The sequence below is a fragment of the Bufo gargarizans genome, chromosome 8 (genome assembly GCF_014858855.1).
Source record: "Bufo gargarizans isolate SCDJY-AF-19 chromosome 8, ASM1485885v1, whole genome shotgun sequence".
Classification (NCBI taxonomy): domain Eukaryota; kingdom Metazoa; phylum Chordata; class Amphibia; order Anura; family Bufonidae; genus Bufo; species Bufo gargarizans.
The window spans coordinates 48,942,781-48,957,824 of record NC_058087.1 but is presented as its reverse complement, the minus strand read 5'-3'; the positions used below and the strand labels follow the sequence as shown (position 1 = coordinate 48,957,824).

The window sequence follows — 15,044 nt, the reverse complement described above, 5'->3', positions numbered from 1 at the left end:
GCATCTGATCAGTGGGGGCCTGTCCACTGGGATACCCACAATAACAAAAATGGGGGTCGAGCATTCATTCTCAGTGGGACTGCCAGAGATAACAGAGTGCTGAATTTCTGGGAATCTAATAGAGAATGAATAGAGGGGCGGCACACATGCTCAACCTGCCGTTCCATTTATACTGCCCATGGGACACCCATTCTCATGATCCATGGCCCCCACTGGTAAGATTATCCCTATCCCTTATTCCCCATCCTGTGGATAGCAATTTCCCATTTCCACAACCCCTATTAATAAATACTTTAAATTATAATTAGGAACTTGTACTGTATTTAACTATATTAAAATGTTAAACTCCGCACCGTACTGTGAGTGTCAGTGTTAACACTGTTCCTGTGACTGCTGCCCGCTGCAGGTTATCTGATGAACAAGCAAACAAGCGATTGCTAGTTTTGAGAAAAGGACTTAAAAGTTCAGATTGAGGGACGAGGGCTGTTTTAGCTGCTTATATCTCAGGATTGGTAGCAGCTAGAGATATGGGCCTTGTCTTGTTTCAAAACTGGCATTTCAAGCTTTCAAACGACCGGAATCACTACCTCAGGAGATATAGCTGTTAAAAATCAGGTCAGGACTGAAAACAGTGAAACCTGCTTTTACTTTCACTTTCAGCTGCATTTACTGCCAATCAAATTTCTCACAGCTATATCTTCCGATGTAGTGGAGATAATGCTGTGGTCTTGTTTGAAAGCTTGGAATGCGCTTGACTATTTTCAACGGCCCCTGTAGAAATGAGCGGTGCGTCCTCCTTAACTTTGCTGTCTCAGTTTACGAGATAGGTGCGGGTCCCACCTCTGGGACCTGAACCTATCAGACAATGGGAGCATATTCTAGCGATTTGCCCCCCATTGTCTGAGATAGGAAATAAACTAAAACTAGTTATGTCGCTAAGGAGTTAGCAATGCAGTTTTGTGCCTGGAGTTGTGTGCCAACAGTATTTACTTCAGACTTAAAAATCTACAATAAAAAAGTGATATTTTGGGGAGGATATTTCCAATTTTATTGTGACTGTTAGGAGGTTAAAGAATTTGATTTTTTTTGAGTTATTAAACCTGGACTGGAAGAAAACATGAAAATGTTCTTCAAAATTGTAAGTGTTTTTTAGTTCTTTCATGTATTTTGGTTTATTCTTAAGAGTTATAAAGAATTACAATGGAAATTGATTTTTCTTATTTCCCTAGAAAGCCATACTACACATAATGCGAGAAGTTTCATAACACTTTCTAACATTTTCTAACTTCTTAGATTGGAGTCTGACAGGAAAGCCAATTGCATGAACCTGCGCCTCCACTTGTCGTCTTGCTACCGTTTGAATAATGGTGCTCTGCATCCAGTGACTTCCCAAGGAGATGCTACTCTTGATATCGGTGTGGACCAGCGCGGGACTGTTGGGGACTTCAGGCAAACCGTTTTCCAGGTAATATTGTCATTAAACATTACATTGCTCCAGTATTTTAAATTCTGTCTGCTCCTTATTTTATTTATTTTTTTATTCCCGCTGGATTTTTTTTTATTACTTTGCATTCTTTGCGTGTGCTTTTGCATAAAACAGAATTATTTGTAACATTTCTACAATATATTTGTATAAAACAATTATTAGGTCACATTATTTGACTCTATAGACAGGAATGAGGACGGGCACGGATTCCCAGATTTCTTTTGCCTTCTTTCTTTTCAGGAGCGCTCTGTGGGTGGCAGAGTCATTTATCAGAGGTGACATTAACAATGATTCCATGTCGTGAATGTAGCAAACAAAAGAATGATCTTGGACTGGAATGAGACTCTGCTGATCTTGGCATTTGTTTCATGGGGAGTGGGTAGAGAAGATGTTAAAACTCCATTGCAAGTTGAATAATTGGGTTTTGTGTAGAGTTTAATGAGGCTCGGTTTACACGCCGCAGACAAAGTCTGCAGAGAAGCCCTTTCGAAATTACCACTTATCTATCTGCAACTGCTGATGCCTGAACAAGAACAGGGGTCTTGTGTCCCCCCATTTGATTTACACAGCGTTCCCAAGCATGTACACTGCCGCTCTATGGGTATTCCACAGATAGTGCTGTACTCCGCAATCTTCAGCAGTTCTATAGCTTTGAATGCAGCGTTGGCATGTATGCTTGACTGGCGGTCAAGTCAAATGGGGGACACATGACCCCTTGTAACGCACCTAGTTGATCAGTTAGGATCTCAACTGCGGAAGCAATGGACATCCACTATTATCCCACCACCCTTGTGTTTGGCTGTGGGATTCGCGGTTACTCAGTATGTACCCCAGGCGTCACTCTCAGTCTTAGGCGGAGAGTTTGGGGTAACAAAATCATTTACCGCTATCCATCTAATTAGTTTTACTGATGGTAAGGGGGGACTCTCAGAATTACAGGAGTCACGAGTTAGTATAAGCTTGTGCAACGTTCAGAGTTAGCATCTAGTATGCAATAGCTTCAGAGTTAGTATATAGCATGTCCTCAGTTTAGTATATAGTATGCCATAGGTTCAAGGTTAGTATATAGCATGTCCTCAGTTTAGTATATAGTATGCCATAGGTTCAGAGTTAATCTAGCATATCCATAGTTTAGTATACACTATGCAGTAGGTTCAGAGTTAGTATAGCATGTCCACAGTTTGATATATACTATGCAGTAGGTTCAGAGTTAGTATAGCATGTCCACAGTTTAGTATACACTATGCAGTAGGTTCACTCTGAGTTCCAGGACATTAATCAGAGCAGGTAACAGGCATATACTTGCGGTTAGTTGGTCCTGGCTAGAAAGCCAGTGGCAAGAAGGTAGACAGTCCTTCACAATGTAGTTAGGCATCCAGGTTTGGATAGGTGGACAGAGTCTTCAGATACCATGGAGCTAGCAGGGTGCGCACTCCATTAGTGGAATACCCTGCTTAGCACCTGCCTTCAATTTAAGGGCTGAATGGTAAGTGGGCGGAGTCACAGACGGCCCGGCGGCCACTGCGTTCCACGCTGGAGCGCAAGCCAGCGTAACAACACAGGCGGTCGGTGTGTTCCACGCTGGAGCGCAAGCCAGCGTATCGTCACAGGGAGCCGCTGCGGTCCAGGCTGTATTGTTACACCCCTGTTCTTGTAATTAGTGGGGATCCCAGAGGTCAAACCCCCACAGATCAGACACTTATCCCCTATCCTGTGGACAGCCCCTTTAACATGTGGAGTTGCATGAGGTTTTTACTGCATTATTTCATCTCTCTCATCAGAGTAAGTGAGATGCAAATCTGCAGCAGTGTAACATCTCTAATGTGTGTTCTTGAATCCACATATCATCCCACATGTATGTACTGCACTTTGTGGATTTTTTTAAACATGAAAATGTATAAAAGTTTATGATGAAAATATTTTAATAATGTCATTATATTGTGTCTGTATTTTTTTTACACTTGTATTGTTACAGCTTTTAGATCCATCAGTAGAAGGACATATTCTGAGCATTGCAAAACTTCTACCTGCAGGATTACATGTCTTCCAGGACCTTTGTGGTGAGTATTAGAAATACCTAAATATGTACTGGGTGCAGCAAACAATGTATAGAAAGTGTCCGGTCTGTACAATGGTCCATACCATCGAGCACTTCCTGTAAGTCTCCATGTACAGCTAGTCTTTTTAAATAGAGTCGGTGCCCTACCTAAGATGCATACTCCGTACTGACGAGGGGCAAGCACGCGAAACGACTGTCTACGGAGGGATATTTGGCTTGGCTAGTTTCCCTTGTCATGTCCCAAGGCTTGTTAAAAAGTTTGATTTTGACTCCTAGGGAGTCCCTTCCACAAGGTGGTGCGAGATGGTCCTCTTTCCTTGGGAGACACCATATTTTTTGCTTTATAAGACGCACTTTTTTAGCAAGAAAAAATCTTCTTAAAAATTGCCTGTGTCTTATAAACGTCAGAGAGATCCAGCATGGCCAACCCCCTGACTGCTTCCTTCATGATTCGGCAGAGCGCACATTTGAGCGCTTCGCCCAATCAGTGAGGTAGCTGTGCATCTGCACTCATCAAGGGGAGGAGCCAGAACTATACAGCCGGCACTAGTGCAGGGAAATGTGAGTTTTTATTAAAGAGAAGTGTGTGTGCGGATTTGTGTAGCAGAGCTGTATGTGTGTAACAGAACTGGATGTGTGTAGTAGAGCTGTATTTGTGTAATGGAACTGGATGTGTGTAGCAGAGCTGTGTGTGTGTGTGTGTGTGTAGCAGGGCTGTATGTGTGTGTGACAGAGCTGTATCTGTGTACGGCAGTGATGTGTGTGTGTGTGTGTGTGTGTGTGTATGTGTATAGTACAGGTGTGTGTGTGTGTGTGTGTGTGTGTGTACCAGAACTGTGTGTGTATGTCACAGACAAATATTTAAAAATAATTTAGCAGATCAAGAAGCATGGCCAGATGCAACAGTAATGACAGGAGACACATCTATTTGGATAGGTACATTTAATGAGGTGACCACGCACGTGCGCCATTGCTGGTTGTTACAATGGTCAGCAGATGGCACGGTAAGGGTAACAAGAGCTGACCAAAACTATTCCCCCCCCCCCTCCCCACGTTACCCCCTAAAGTTACTGACCTTGACCCCACTTCAGTAAACCACATTCCCTTCAAAGAGGACCTGGAAAATATATTTCTCACTTTCTGTTGCCTAAACCTGGGGTGTGTCCTATAGTCCAATGTGTCTTATAGCGAAAAATACGGTACCTCTTTATATACAATAATCACAATGTATAAAAAAAACAATTGCTGTGCTTCACCAGTGAGTATATAAAGGTACAAATAGTATATAGGATACTGTGCACCTCCTCTTCGATAATCACACCGATTTCCCCCATTACAGGCAGCCACTAACACATGTCAATCCAAATCCAAGATTACCTTGCTGTTGATACTGTATCCGTGGCTAATGTTTTCTTTATCCTTCTCTGTGGGTTTTAATTCCGGGAATATCGGTCAGGTATCTGTAGCATGGAGCGCGCCCCGGCCGGTGGCGCCGCTCCGTATAGTTCAAAAGCTTGCACTCACGTGGAGCAACTAGTGACGTCACTATTAGAGCCAGGGAAAGTCGGCAGTGCCAAATGCCCAACGCGCTTCGAACAGTACGCTGTTCTTGATCAGGGAATCAATTTGGCTCCCATAGATACCTTACTTATATACTCCGTCGGACTTCCTATCTTAACCCTTCCCTCTCAGTCTCTAATGATCAGATATTTAAAACCACCAACGATTTTATTATCCATTTCTGACCGCATATAGCTCCATTTCTACATCTTACTGCGGTTTTCATGCTCTCACTCTAATCAAACGCAAATAGCTCTATTTCAGCATTCAAACCCATAGGTACTAATGTGTTCATATTAAAGGTCCATTTTGTTTCTGCTCTTGACATTTAATATAATCCCCTCCTCGTTTATCCATTTTAACCATCTCCAAGCTAGTTGCTCCACTTGAGCGCGAGCTTTTGAACTTTTTTGAGGTTTTGAACCTGGTAATAATTTCAAACATTCGGACTTAAAGCCGAAATCTAAATATCAGCCCCTACAAGAATATTCACCTGCCTTTTAATACCTTCATGAATTTAGTAACGAAGGAGATAAGGAAAATAAAAAAGCCAAAAAATCCTAAATATATTACTAATATCACAAGAAAGGAAAGATAAGCGGTTATCTCCATGCAAGAGAATAAAAAGATTATCATTCGTCCAGCAGATAAGGGTGGGGGCATTGTTGTTATGAATAGAGAGGATTATGATAAAGAGGCAAAAAATATATTAGGGGATGAGAAAACATATAAGTGACTAAAAAGTGACCCTACAGAAAATTATAAAAAAAGGTGTAAGGCAGGGTATATAATAGGTACATTAGATGTCAAATCGCTATACACGGTTATTGAAAATAAAAAGGGATGTGATGCGGCGCAATTTTTCTTACATAAAAAAAGGTAAGATGCCCAAAATGATAATTGAATACATAGGGGAATGCATTATGTTTATTTTGCAGAGGAATTATTTTATTTTTAAGGAAGATTTTTACCTCCAGACATGGGGGACCACGATGGGGACGAGGTTTGCACCGGGGTTCGCCAATTTATATGTGAGATTGTGGGAAGAACATTTTATACATCTGAATGGCGAGCTCCGTGCGTTTCTCGTCTTCTGGCAGCGTTTTATTGATGACGTGATTTTTCTTTTTGGGAAGGGTGGCGAAGAAGTCTTATTAGAGGTTTTTTTTTTTTAAGTATAAATAAAAATGATTTTTATCTAGAATTTACACCCAGTTTTAGCACTAAAGAAATACATTTTTTAGATTTATCTATTTATGTTGAGGGGGATAAAATATGTACCAAAACGTTTAATAAACCAACTGATGCTTTATTTCTAAAGAAAGTTGTCATCTTCCATGATGGCTCGAAAACATACCGAGAAGTCAGTTTTTACGCATTAGAAGGAATTGTACCCAGATAGAAGAATATATAAAAGAAGCGGAATACATGCAGAAGAAATTTGAGTCCAAGGGATATGATAAAGAAAAATTGATAGATCAAAAAATTAAAATAGGACAGTTGAACAGACAAACGCTGTAGGAAGATAAAGGAGATAAAAAAAAATGTTTAAACGAGAAAAAAAAATTAAATAAACCATTCCACCTATTATTATACCCTATAATGGTCAAACAAAACCTTTTAAAACGATCATTAATAGATATTGGGGCCCTCTGAAAGAAGATAAAATAATTGGAACTTATATTCCAGATACTCCGAGATTTGTGTATCTGAAGGCAAAAAGCATAGGTAATATGATAGCATCCACAGGGGCATGTGTGGCTATGGGTAGTCAAAAGATAGAAAATAAATGCGCTGTAAAAGGCTTCTCTCTATTGTAAAAGATGCATGGGGTGTAAAAAAATCCCAAAATAATAATAAAAAACAAGTTGGAATAGAAAACAAAGATGGATCATATAAATACAAGATTAGACAACACATTACTTGCCATAGCCGGGGGGTAATATATGCGATCACATGTCCATGTGGTAAATGTAAAATCTATATTGGCCGTACAAAAAGGCAATTAAAGAAAAGAATAGGAGAACATATGTATAACATTCAGAGAAAATTTGATGTGTACCCACTATCAAGACATGTAGAAAAACATGAGGGTAAATTTGGAGGGTCCACATTTTCTGGCTTGGAGATGGTTAATATGGATAAACGAGGAGGGGATTATATTAAATGTCAAGAGCAGACACAAAATGGATCTTTAATATGAACACATTAGTACCTATGGGTTTCAATGCTAAAATAGAGCTATTTGCGTTTGATGAGAGTGAGAGCATGAAAACCGCAGTAAGATGTAGAAATGGAGCTATATGCGGTCAGAAATGGATAATAAAATCGTTGCTGGTTTTAAATATGTGATCATTCGAGACGGAGAGGGAAGGGTTAAGATAGGAAGTCCGACGGAGTATATAAGTAAGGTATCTATGGGAGCCAGATTGAGTCCCTGACGAAGAACAGCGTACTGTTCGAAACGCGTTGGAAATTTGGCACTCACGACTCTCCGTGGCTCTAATAGTGACGTCACTAGTTGCTCCACGTGAGCTGCGAGCTTTTAAACTACACGGAGCGGCGCCACCAGCCGGGGTGCGCTCCATGCTATAGATACCTGACCGATATTCCCGGAATTAAAACCCACAGAGAAGGATGAAGAAAACATTAGCCACGGATACAGTATCAACTTGGATTTGGATTGACATGTGTTAGTGGCTGCCTGTAGTGGGGGAATCAGTGTGATTATCGGAGAGGAGGTGCGCAGTATCCTATATACTATTTGTACTGTGCAGTTTTCTCTTTTTAAGCAGCAGGGAGTGCGGTACTACTGCGATACCGCAGCATAGACGGACAAGGTGAGCACAAGCGCCAGTGGAATAGTGTTAGTATTGAGTATATAAAGGTAAGGAAGCTGTAACCTATTTTCACAAGAGTAGGCCGTTCACACCAGCCGTTGTCCAGTCCACAAAACCTTTGCAGACTCTGATAAACCAATCATTTCTCTGTTCATATGAAAGACAGACTTGGTGGGAATTGCCTACTCTTCACAGTAAGGCTCCATTCACACCCCCGCAATTCTGTTCTGCATTTTGCGGAAAGGAATTGTGGACCCATTCATTTCTATGGGGCCGCACGATGTGCTGCCCGAATCTGAAAATGCGGATCCGCACTTCCGAGGCCGCATTTCCTTCCCCGATCCGCAATTGTGGACAAGATTAGGCATTTTCTATTATAGTGTCGGTGATGTCCGGTCCGCAAAATGCAGAATGTACATTGCCGGTGTCCACGTTTTGTGGATCCGCAAAACGCTTACGGACGTGTGAATGGACCTTAATTGTACGAAAGGCACCTCCTCCTTACAGAAGCATATATATCATATACAGTTAGCTGTAACTTAACCCTGTCAAGTAAGTTTTTTGGGTTACATATTTGAGAGGATGTACAATATGTCTCCAGGTTGCTTTATTGCAGTTGTCGATACATTATTAGACCTATAATATGTATAAAGCAACCAGTTAGATGTACTGTATGATTGTTCTGATCAATACAGGCAGCTTATGTACATTTACCTGCGGTGCACTGTTCTGGGTAAGTGACTGGATGCGATTTCTAGCTTGTATTATTTCAAGAAACACAGGAGACCATGGGTATAGCTGTTGCCACTAGGAGGCGACACTAAGCAAAAAAGTGTTAGCTCCTCCGCTCAGCTATACCCCTCCTGCAGACACTAATCCGTTTCTAGCTTAGTGTCTGTAGGAGGCAGACCTTCCTGCTTTAGTAGGGCACCTATCTGCCATTTTCTTTTATTATTCTCTTTTCTTATTTTACCTTTTTTCCACTTTAGGCATGGGAAACAGAGACCCTTGACCTCTCTGTTATCCGGGTGTCCGTTGTGCCTCTTATCAGATACATTTTCATTTACATTTGTTCTTATAAGCAAACCTTATACCTTTTATGTTTCATCATTTTTCTAGATGCTGAGCAAAATCTCGTGAGTGTTGGAGTGCACGATGGATGTGATATATTTGTTTGGAATGGAAAGCAGGTAAGGCACAGCTTGAAATTATTTTGACCAAGTTTCCGGCAATCTGAACCGCATAAATATGTATGGCATATTTTGTGAGAGTTCTTCTTTAGTAGGCAAATTGTACCTAAATGGATATTCCCATCTTGTAAAGTGAAGATATGGTGTTACATTATGATGGGTGGTGGTCTGACCTGTGGCGCACTTACCAATTAAGGTCACCGTCCCTGTACAAGGAACCTGCAGCACAGCTCCGTTCTACTGAATTCCTTCAGTCTCCGGGTCTGTGTAGGACCAGAGGTCAGACCCCCACTGAATATAAAGTGATGGCAGATCCTAGTGATATTAAGGCTACATGCACACGAACGTTGTTTGTTTCTGTATCCATTATTTTTATTTATTTTTGAGGATAGGATGCGGACCCATTCATTTCAATGGGTCCGCAAAAAATGTATCAGTATGTCCGTTCCGTAGCCCCGCAAAAAAATAGAACATGTCCTATACTGGTCTGTTATAGGCATTGTTACAATGGATCCGCAAAAAAAACAGATTGCATAAGGATGTCATCGTATGCATGTAGCCTAAACAAAACAAAAAAAACTTTTTAGACTTAATAAATACATGTTTAATCTTGTAGCCTGATGAGCATCAGCATCCACAAATTGCGGATCCACAGAACACTGATGCCGGCCGTGTGCATTCCGCATTTTGCGGAACGCACAGGGCCAGCGCTATTCCTTGGGCTTGCTTCATATTTTTTGTGTTCTGTCCGCATCTTTTGTGGGCCCATTGAAATGAATGGGTCTGCCCCCGTTCCGCAAAAATTGCGGATCCATATTAGCAAGTGATGACCTGTCGCAAAGGATTCTGAATGTATCACTTTTAGTTGCAAAGGTTGTGACACATACTCCTATTTGACAACTGCCAGACCAGTCCCAGATATAAAGTTGCGGAAGATGGCAATGACGGCCATGACCCAGTAGTATATATCATATATCATTTTTGAATGCTGGGGTTTTGGTGACAGCCGGAAGAGACAGTCGCACCGCCTTATCCTGCCAGCCTTTCTCAAAGAGCATTATGAATAAGGCCTCATGCGCACAACTGCATTTTGGATCCGTGTCTTCCATGTGCTGTCTGCATCCGTATGTCTGTCCTGAAAATTATAGAAGGTGTCCTATTATTGTCCGTTTGCAGACAAGAATAGCCATTTCTATTAATGGGACTGAGAAAAATGCAGAAGGTATCCATATTTTGTGGATCCGCTGAAGAGGGGATTTTTGCTTCTTGGGAAATGGAGATTTATGTAGATCTCCGTTTTCCATCCCTTCTATTCTATTCCTAGCATGTTGCCCTTGTTTCCCATACAACCCGAATATCCTGTGTATAATTACACCTCCTCCAGTCCCTCATATACCCCAGGAGCAACACACAACCCTCGCAGATACTTGTATATAAAAATAGTTTACTGATAACATAGAGATGACAAAGTGATGGACATTATACATAAAGATACAGATAACACAATACATAGAGGACACCACCACACACAGCCCCCTCCGTTCCTGCCCACCCTGGATGCTAAGCAAATGTGGCTAATAATGTGTATGTATATACAGTACATCCAGAGTCCACCAATATACAGTCTACTGGATCTACTCTTCTAACCAACTCACATCCAGTACCTGACCATTAGTACATGTACATATAGAGACTCCTGCATAAACAGAGTCTATTGGTAATACAATCGCCGACTACAAATATCTGTATGTATGCATATAAAGTCTACTGGGATATTATACTTGTATACATACCCACACATATAACTTAGCTTGCTCCTGAAGTGCTGTTGTTCCAGTGGGTGGCAGGGTCTCTGCCTCCCTCCCAACTTTCACCTATATCTTCCTGTGTCCCAGCCCCCCACCATAGACTCCACCCTGTGACCACCCAAATATCTTCCCCCATCTCTTGGTCAAGAGGATGTTGTTCAACTGCCTTAGATATGCTAACAAGGAACACAATGCTACTGGCCATACTGAATGGGTGAATACCACTGGGTCCAATTATTAGGCATATTTGTGTGGTCATCCGGATGAGGTTCTGGCTAAAAGCCATATTTCACTTAACATCCGCGGTTTGTGGACTACAAAACGGATATGGTCATGTGCATGTAGCCTATTAAAAAAAAAAATATATATATATATATCCTATTGATTGCAAAAATTAAATTTTGTTGTCCTGCCCTAAAAACTATCAGTGCACAATCTTTGACTCCTTGTTACTGCATCGTTTTATGAGGCAACTTTATGCTCTGTCTGAAAGAGTCAACAATGAATCTTAGTATCGGCTTTTGTGGGGCTGATGTGTTCCTGTGCTAACGATATGCACTGAAACCTCCTTTCATTTGCAATGCAGGTTGGCGGTCTGTGTGTGCAGAGCGGAGCCGACTGTGCTCCTCTTCTTCTAACAATCATGCGTCCATGTCAAGCCGAAAGCAGCAGTTGCTCGCAGAAGTACTCGGAATGTCAGAGAGTTTTCCCGTCCAACTTTCAGTTGAGAGACCTGCAGCAGACATTGGCCGGGAGCCCCTCAAAAGAGTCATTGTTGTGCTCCCCTTCCACAGAAACCAGCGAGGGCTGGAGTGTTTTTGCCATGGAAGATATGAACAAAACCCTCAAAATGTTGGGCCTCAGAGACGGAAGCTCCCTTCTTCTACTAGATTCCCATGAAGAGGGGTAAGAACTCAACCCAATTAGGATGGTGTATACACAGACAACGTTTATTTGATAGGAAAAGTTCTTTACTTACGATGGTTACCATATAAAGGATAACTTTTCATTTCAGAGAAATGGTTCTTGCTGCGGGAAAAGAGATGGCTGTTGACCCGAGCTTATACTACATCCAAGTCCAGGACTGGTACAGTACAGGATCTGAGAAGAGAATCGTTCAAATTACTGCAGACCCTGATTCTGTGAGTCACTAAGATTTTATATTCTTCATCTGTCCGTTTTCCTCTCTGCTATAGTAATTGCCTTCCAGCTGATCAGTATAGTCCGTGTGAAGACACGAGGAAACCATTAGTCTTTTGTCATCGGAGCTTGCCATCTACAGTTTAGGAAATGGTGAAGAATAATGGGAAGACTCTTTTGAACTTTTTTCAATTTTTTTTGTTTTCAGACCATGTTAAGTCTCCGCAGAAGAGCAGCTGAACTGTTGGGGCTAGAAGGGGAATGCGGTAAGCAATTCACTTCTCTGTTCACACTTTGACAGGTTTGCTTTTGTTGTGCATGAACCTCGCTCTTAGTCTTACAGGTTGGATTTTTGTTTTTCCATATTAGGCGAAGCCTGCCTGAGACCTGTGCATAAAAGCGGAAAGCTGCTCCCACCGGGTGAGATGCCAATGCTGACGGTCTAAATTATTTGACACATCTAATTGTTTACAACCTAAGGCCTCATACACAACCGTGTCTGTTTTGCTCTCTGCAAGTTGCGGATCCGCAAAATACAGATGCCGTCTTTGTTGCATCTATGTTTGCAGACTCCGAGACTTCATTAGGTCCAGGGACAAGTAATAGGACATGTTTTATCTCTTTGCGGAACAGACATAGAGATACGGAATGTTTTGCAAAGTGTGTACCATGGATCCTTTGAAAACAATGGGTCTGCAAATAAAGACGGCACACACGCCACATCCGTTTTTAAGGATCCAAGCTTTGTGGACCACAAAACGGATACAGTCGTGTGCATGAGGCCTAAAACTGCACATTTTCTAGCAGTTATATATGATATGGACAGAGATGGATACTAGTCAGAAAATAAGTAATTCTGTTTAATAACATTCACAGGACACTTGAGCAGTGTGCTGTGTAGTAATGTTTAAAGACTGCCCTATAATTGGGCAGATTATCGAGGACGAACGTTCCTTCAAACAATCTGTCCGTATAAATGTGCTGCCAATCATCCAATGAACAAGGGAACGCTCGTTCAGCGGGTGATCCTGTTGTTCGTTCAGGCACACCAATTATCAGTTCTGGGCAACAGATCATGCAGTCTAAACAGCGATCTGCTGCCCAGACACAATTATTCTGTATGAGGACGAGCAATCGCAATAGCAATCCTTAGTTCTAATACCGTGAAGGAGATCGCTTCATGTAAATGCAGTGATCTCCTTCACTGAACGAGCTGCTGACTGTCGGGAAGAAACGATTCCTTCCCAACATTCATCTGTAACATTGTGCAGTGTCTTAAGAGTAGTGAAGGGAAGATGATGCAAACTGAAAAAAAACTGGGAGAAGGTGACACTTAAAGAGGACCTTTCACCGCTCCTGACATGTCTGTTTTAATAGCTTCATGCATTCCCCTTGTAATAACAATTCTGGAGCATCTATTCTTATGGCTCTATGTTGTGCCATTCCTCTATTATTTCTACTGGAAGTTATGAATAATTGCTAGCAGTCTGCAGTAAGGGTACAGAGGGGAGGTAACAAGTTGGGGGTGTACCTGCACAGTCTGAGAATGGCAGCACTGATTGGATGGAGTCTGTGCAGGTACAACCCCCCCCCCCCCCCCCAACTGGTTACCTCCCCTCTGTACCCTTACTGCTGACTGCTAGCAATTCATTTATAACTTCTAGTAGAAATAACAGAGGAATGGCACAACACAGAGCCATAAGAATAGATGTTTCAGAATTGTTATTACACTGGAAATTCATGAAGCTATTAAAACGGACATGTCAGGAGCAGTGAAAGGTCCTCTTTAAAGGAGTATTCCGGTTTTGAGCATTAGTTGACAGGAAGCAACACATTATCACTTACTAATAGTGACTGCTTATCTATAATGCTCCGTTTTTGCCGGATTCCATCTTGGTCACTGGACGTTTTCCGCTGTATTGGTTTACTATCCCGATTACAACACTTTGAAACCTGAGTCTTGGGAAGGTTTGTAAGGCTCTGCTCTGTCGACATCTCTTACCTGCTCATTCTCCTGGACCCTGTCTTGTAGACGTGATGTCGGCAATGATGCCGTGTGGTAGAGCTGGGTTTTTCCAGCAGGGCTTTGAGCAGGCTTGGATCTGTGACATTCGAGTTAGAAGGGGAAGGAAAGGCAGAGACCTGATGCCTCAGACACTCCTGTTAGTCTTGCACTGGGATGGAAACACAGGGTGCGGGTCGCATCTCGCAGATTTTTTGTGCAACTGAAAAACCCCTTCAGAGGGGTTCTCCAGGACTTAGATAGGTCCTCACTGTCAGATCAAAGGGAGTCTGACACCCAGCACCCCTACCGATCAGCTGTTTCAGGCAGCCGCTGGCACCAGAAACTATACCGTGCACAGAGCTAGAAGCAGACGGCACTGTAGCTCTGTGTGTGGGGCCTTCTGCTTCTGTTCTGTACACTGGCTGGAGAGTGTCAGACCCCCACAGACCTCTAAGGATAGGCCATCAATATCTGTAGCTCGGACTACCAGTTTCATTGATATGTTTTGTGTTCCGATCACTAGTAAAGCTGTTCCTTACTACCTGTCTCTCTTTCTCCAGTTTCTGAGCACAGCACAGTGCAGGAGGCTGACATTAAAGCTGGGAGAATTTTGGGTCTGTGTAGAGGCAGAGCACCCAACCCTTCGGAGGTATGGCGTTCTACCTGCACCATTGTGTATTGTATAAATCGCAGATTAAAGCTATGCTCCCCTATTAGAGCATATGAAGGTCATTGTGGAGGTTCCCTTACAGCTGATTACTGGGGGTTGTAGAAGTTGTTTAGATAAATCAGCTGCTTCTTGAACTCCTATAGAAGTGAATGGAGAGATCTGCGCACGTGCCCTTCCAGCTCTCCATTCATGGCGGCCAGAGGCAGGACCAACGTCTATAAGGCATTTATGGCAAGGTGGGAATACACTTTTAAACAGTGTAGGAAGCGTCTCATATAAACTGCAT

At 42.2% G+C, this 15,044-nt stretch overlaps 1 protein-coding gene across 1 annotated transcript in view; it reads left to right on the top strand.

Annotated features, from left to right (window-relative positions):
* Positions 1–15,044, top strand: part of USP40 (ubiquitin specific peptidase 40) — a 63,722-nt gene that overhangs the window by 32,000 nt on the left and 16,678 nt on the right. Inside the window, 8 exon segments of the mRNA XM_044304120.1 lie at positions 1,294–1,465; positions 3,462–3,546; positions 9,065–9,135; positions 11,530–11,849; positions 11,959–12,085; positions 12,292–12,349; positions 12,453–12,503; positions 14,649–14,737. Of these exon segments, the coding sequence (XP_044160055.1) occupies positions 1,294–1,465; positions 3,462–3,546; positions 9,065–9,135; positions 11,530–11,849; positions 11,959–12,085; positions 12,292–12,349; positions 12,453–12,503; positions 14,649–14,737 (973 nt within the window).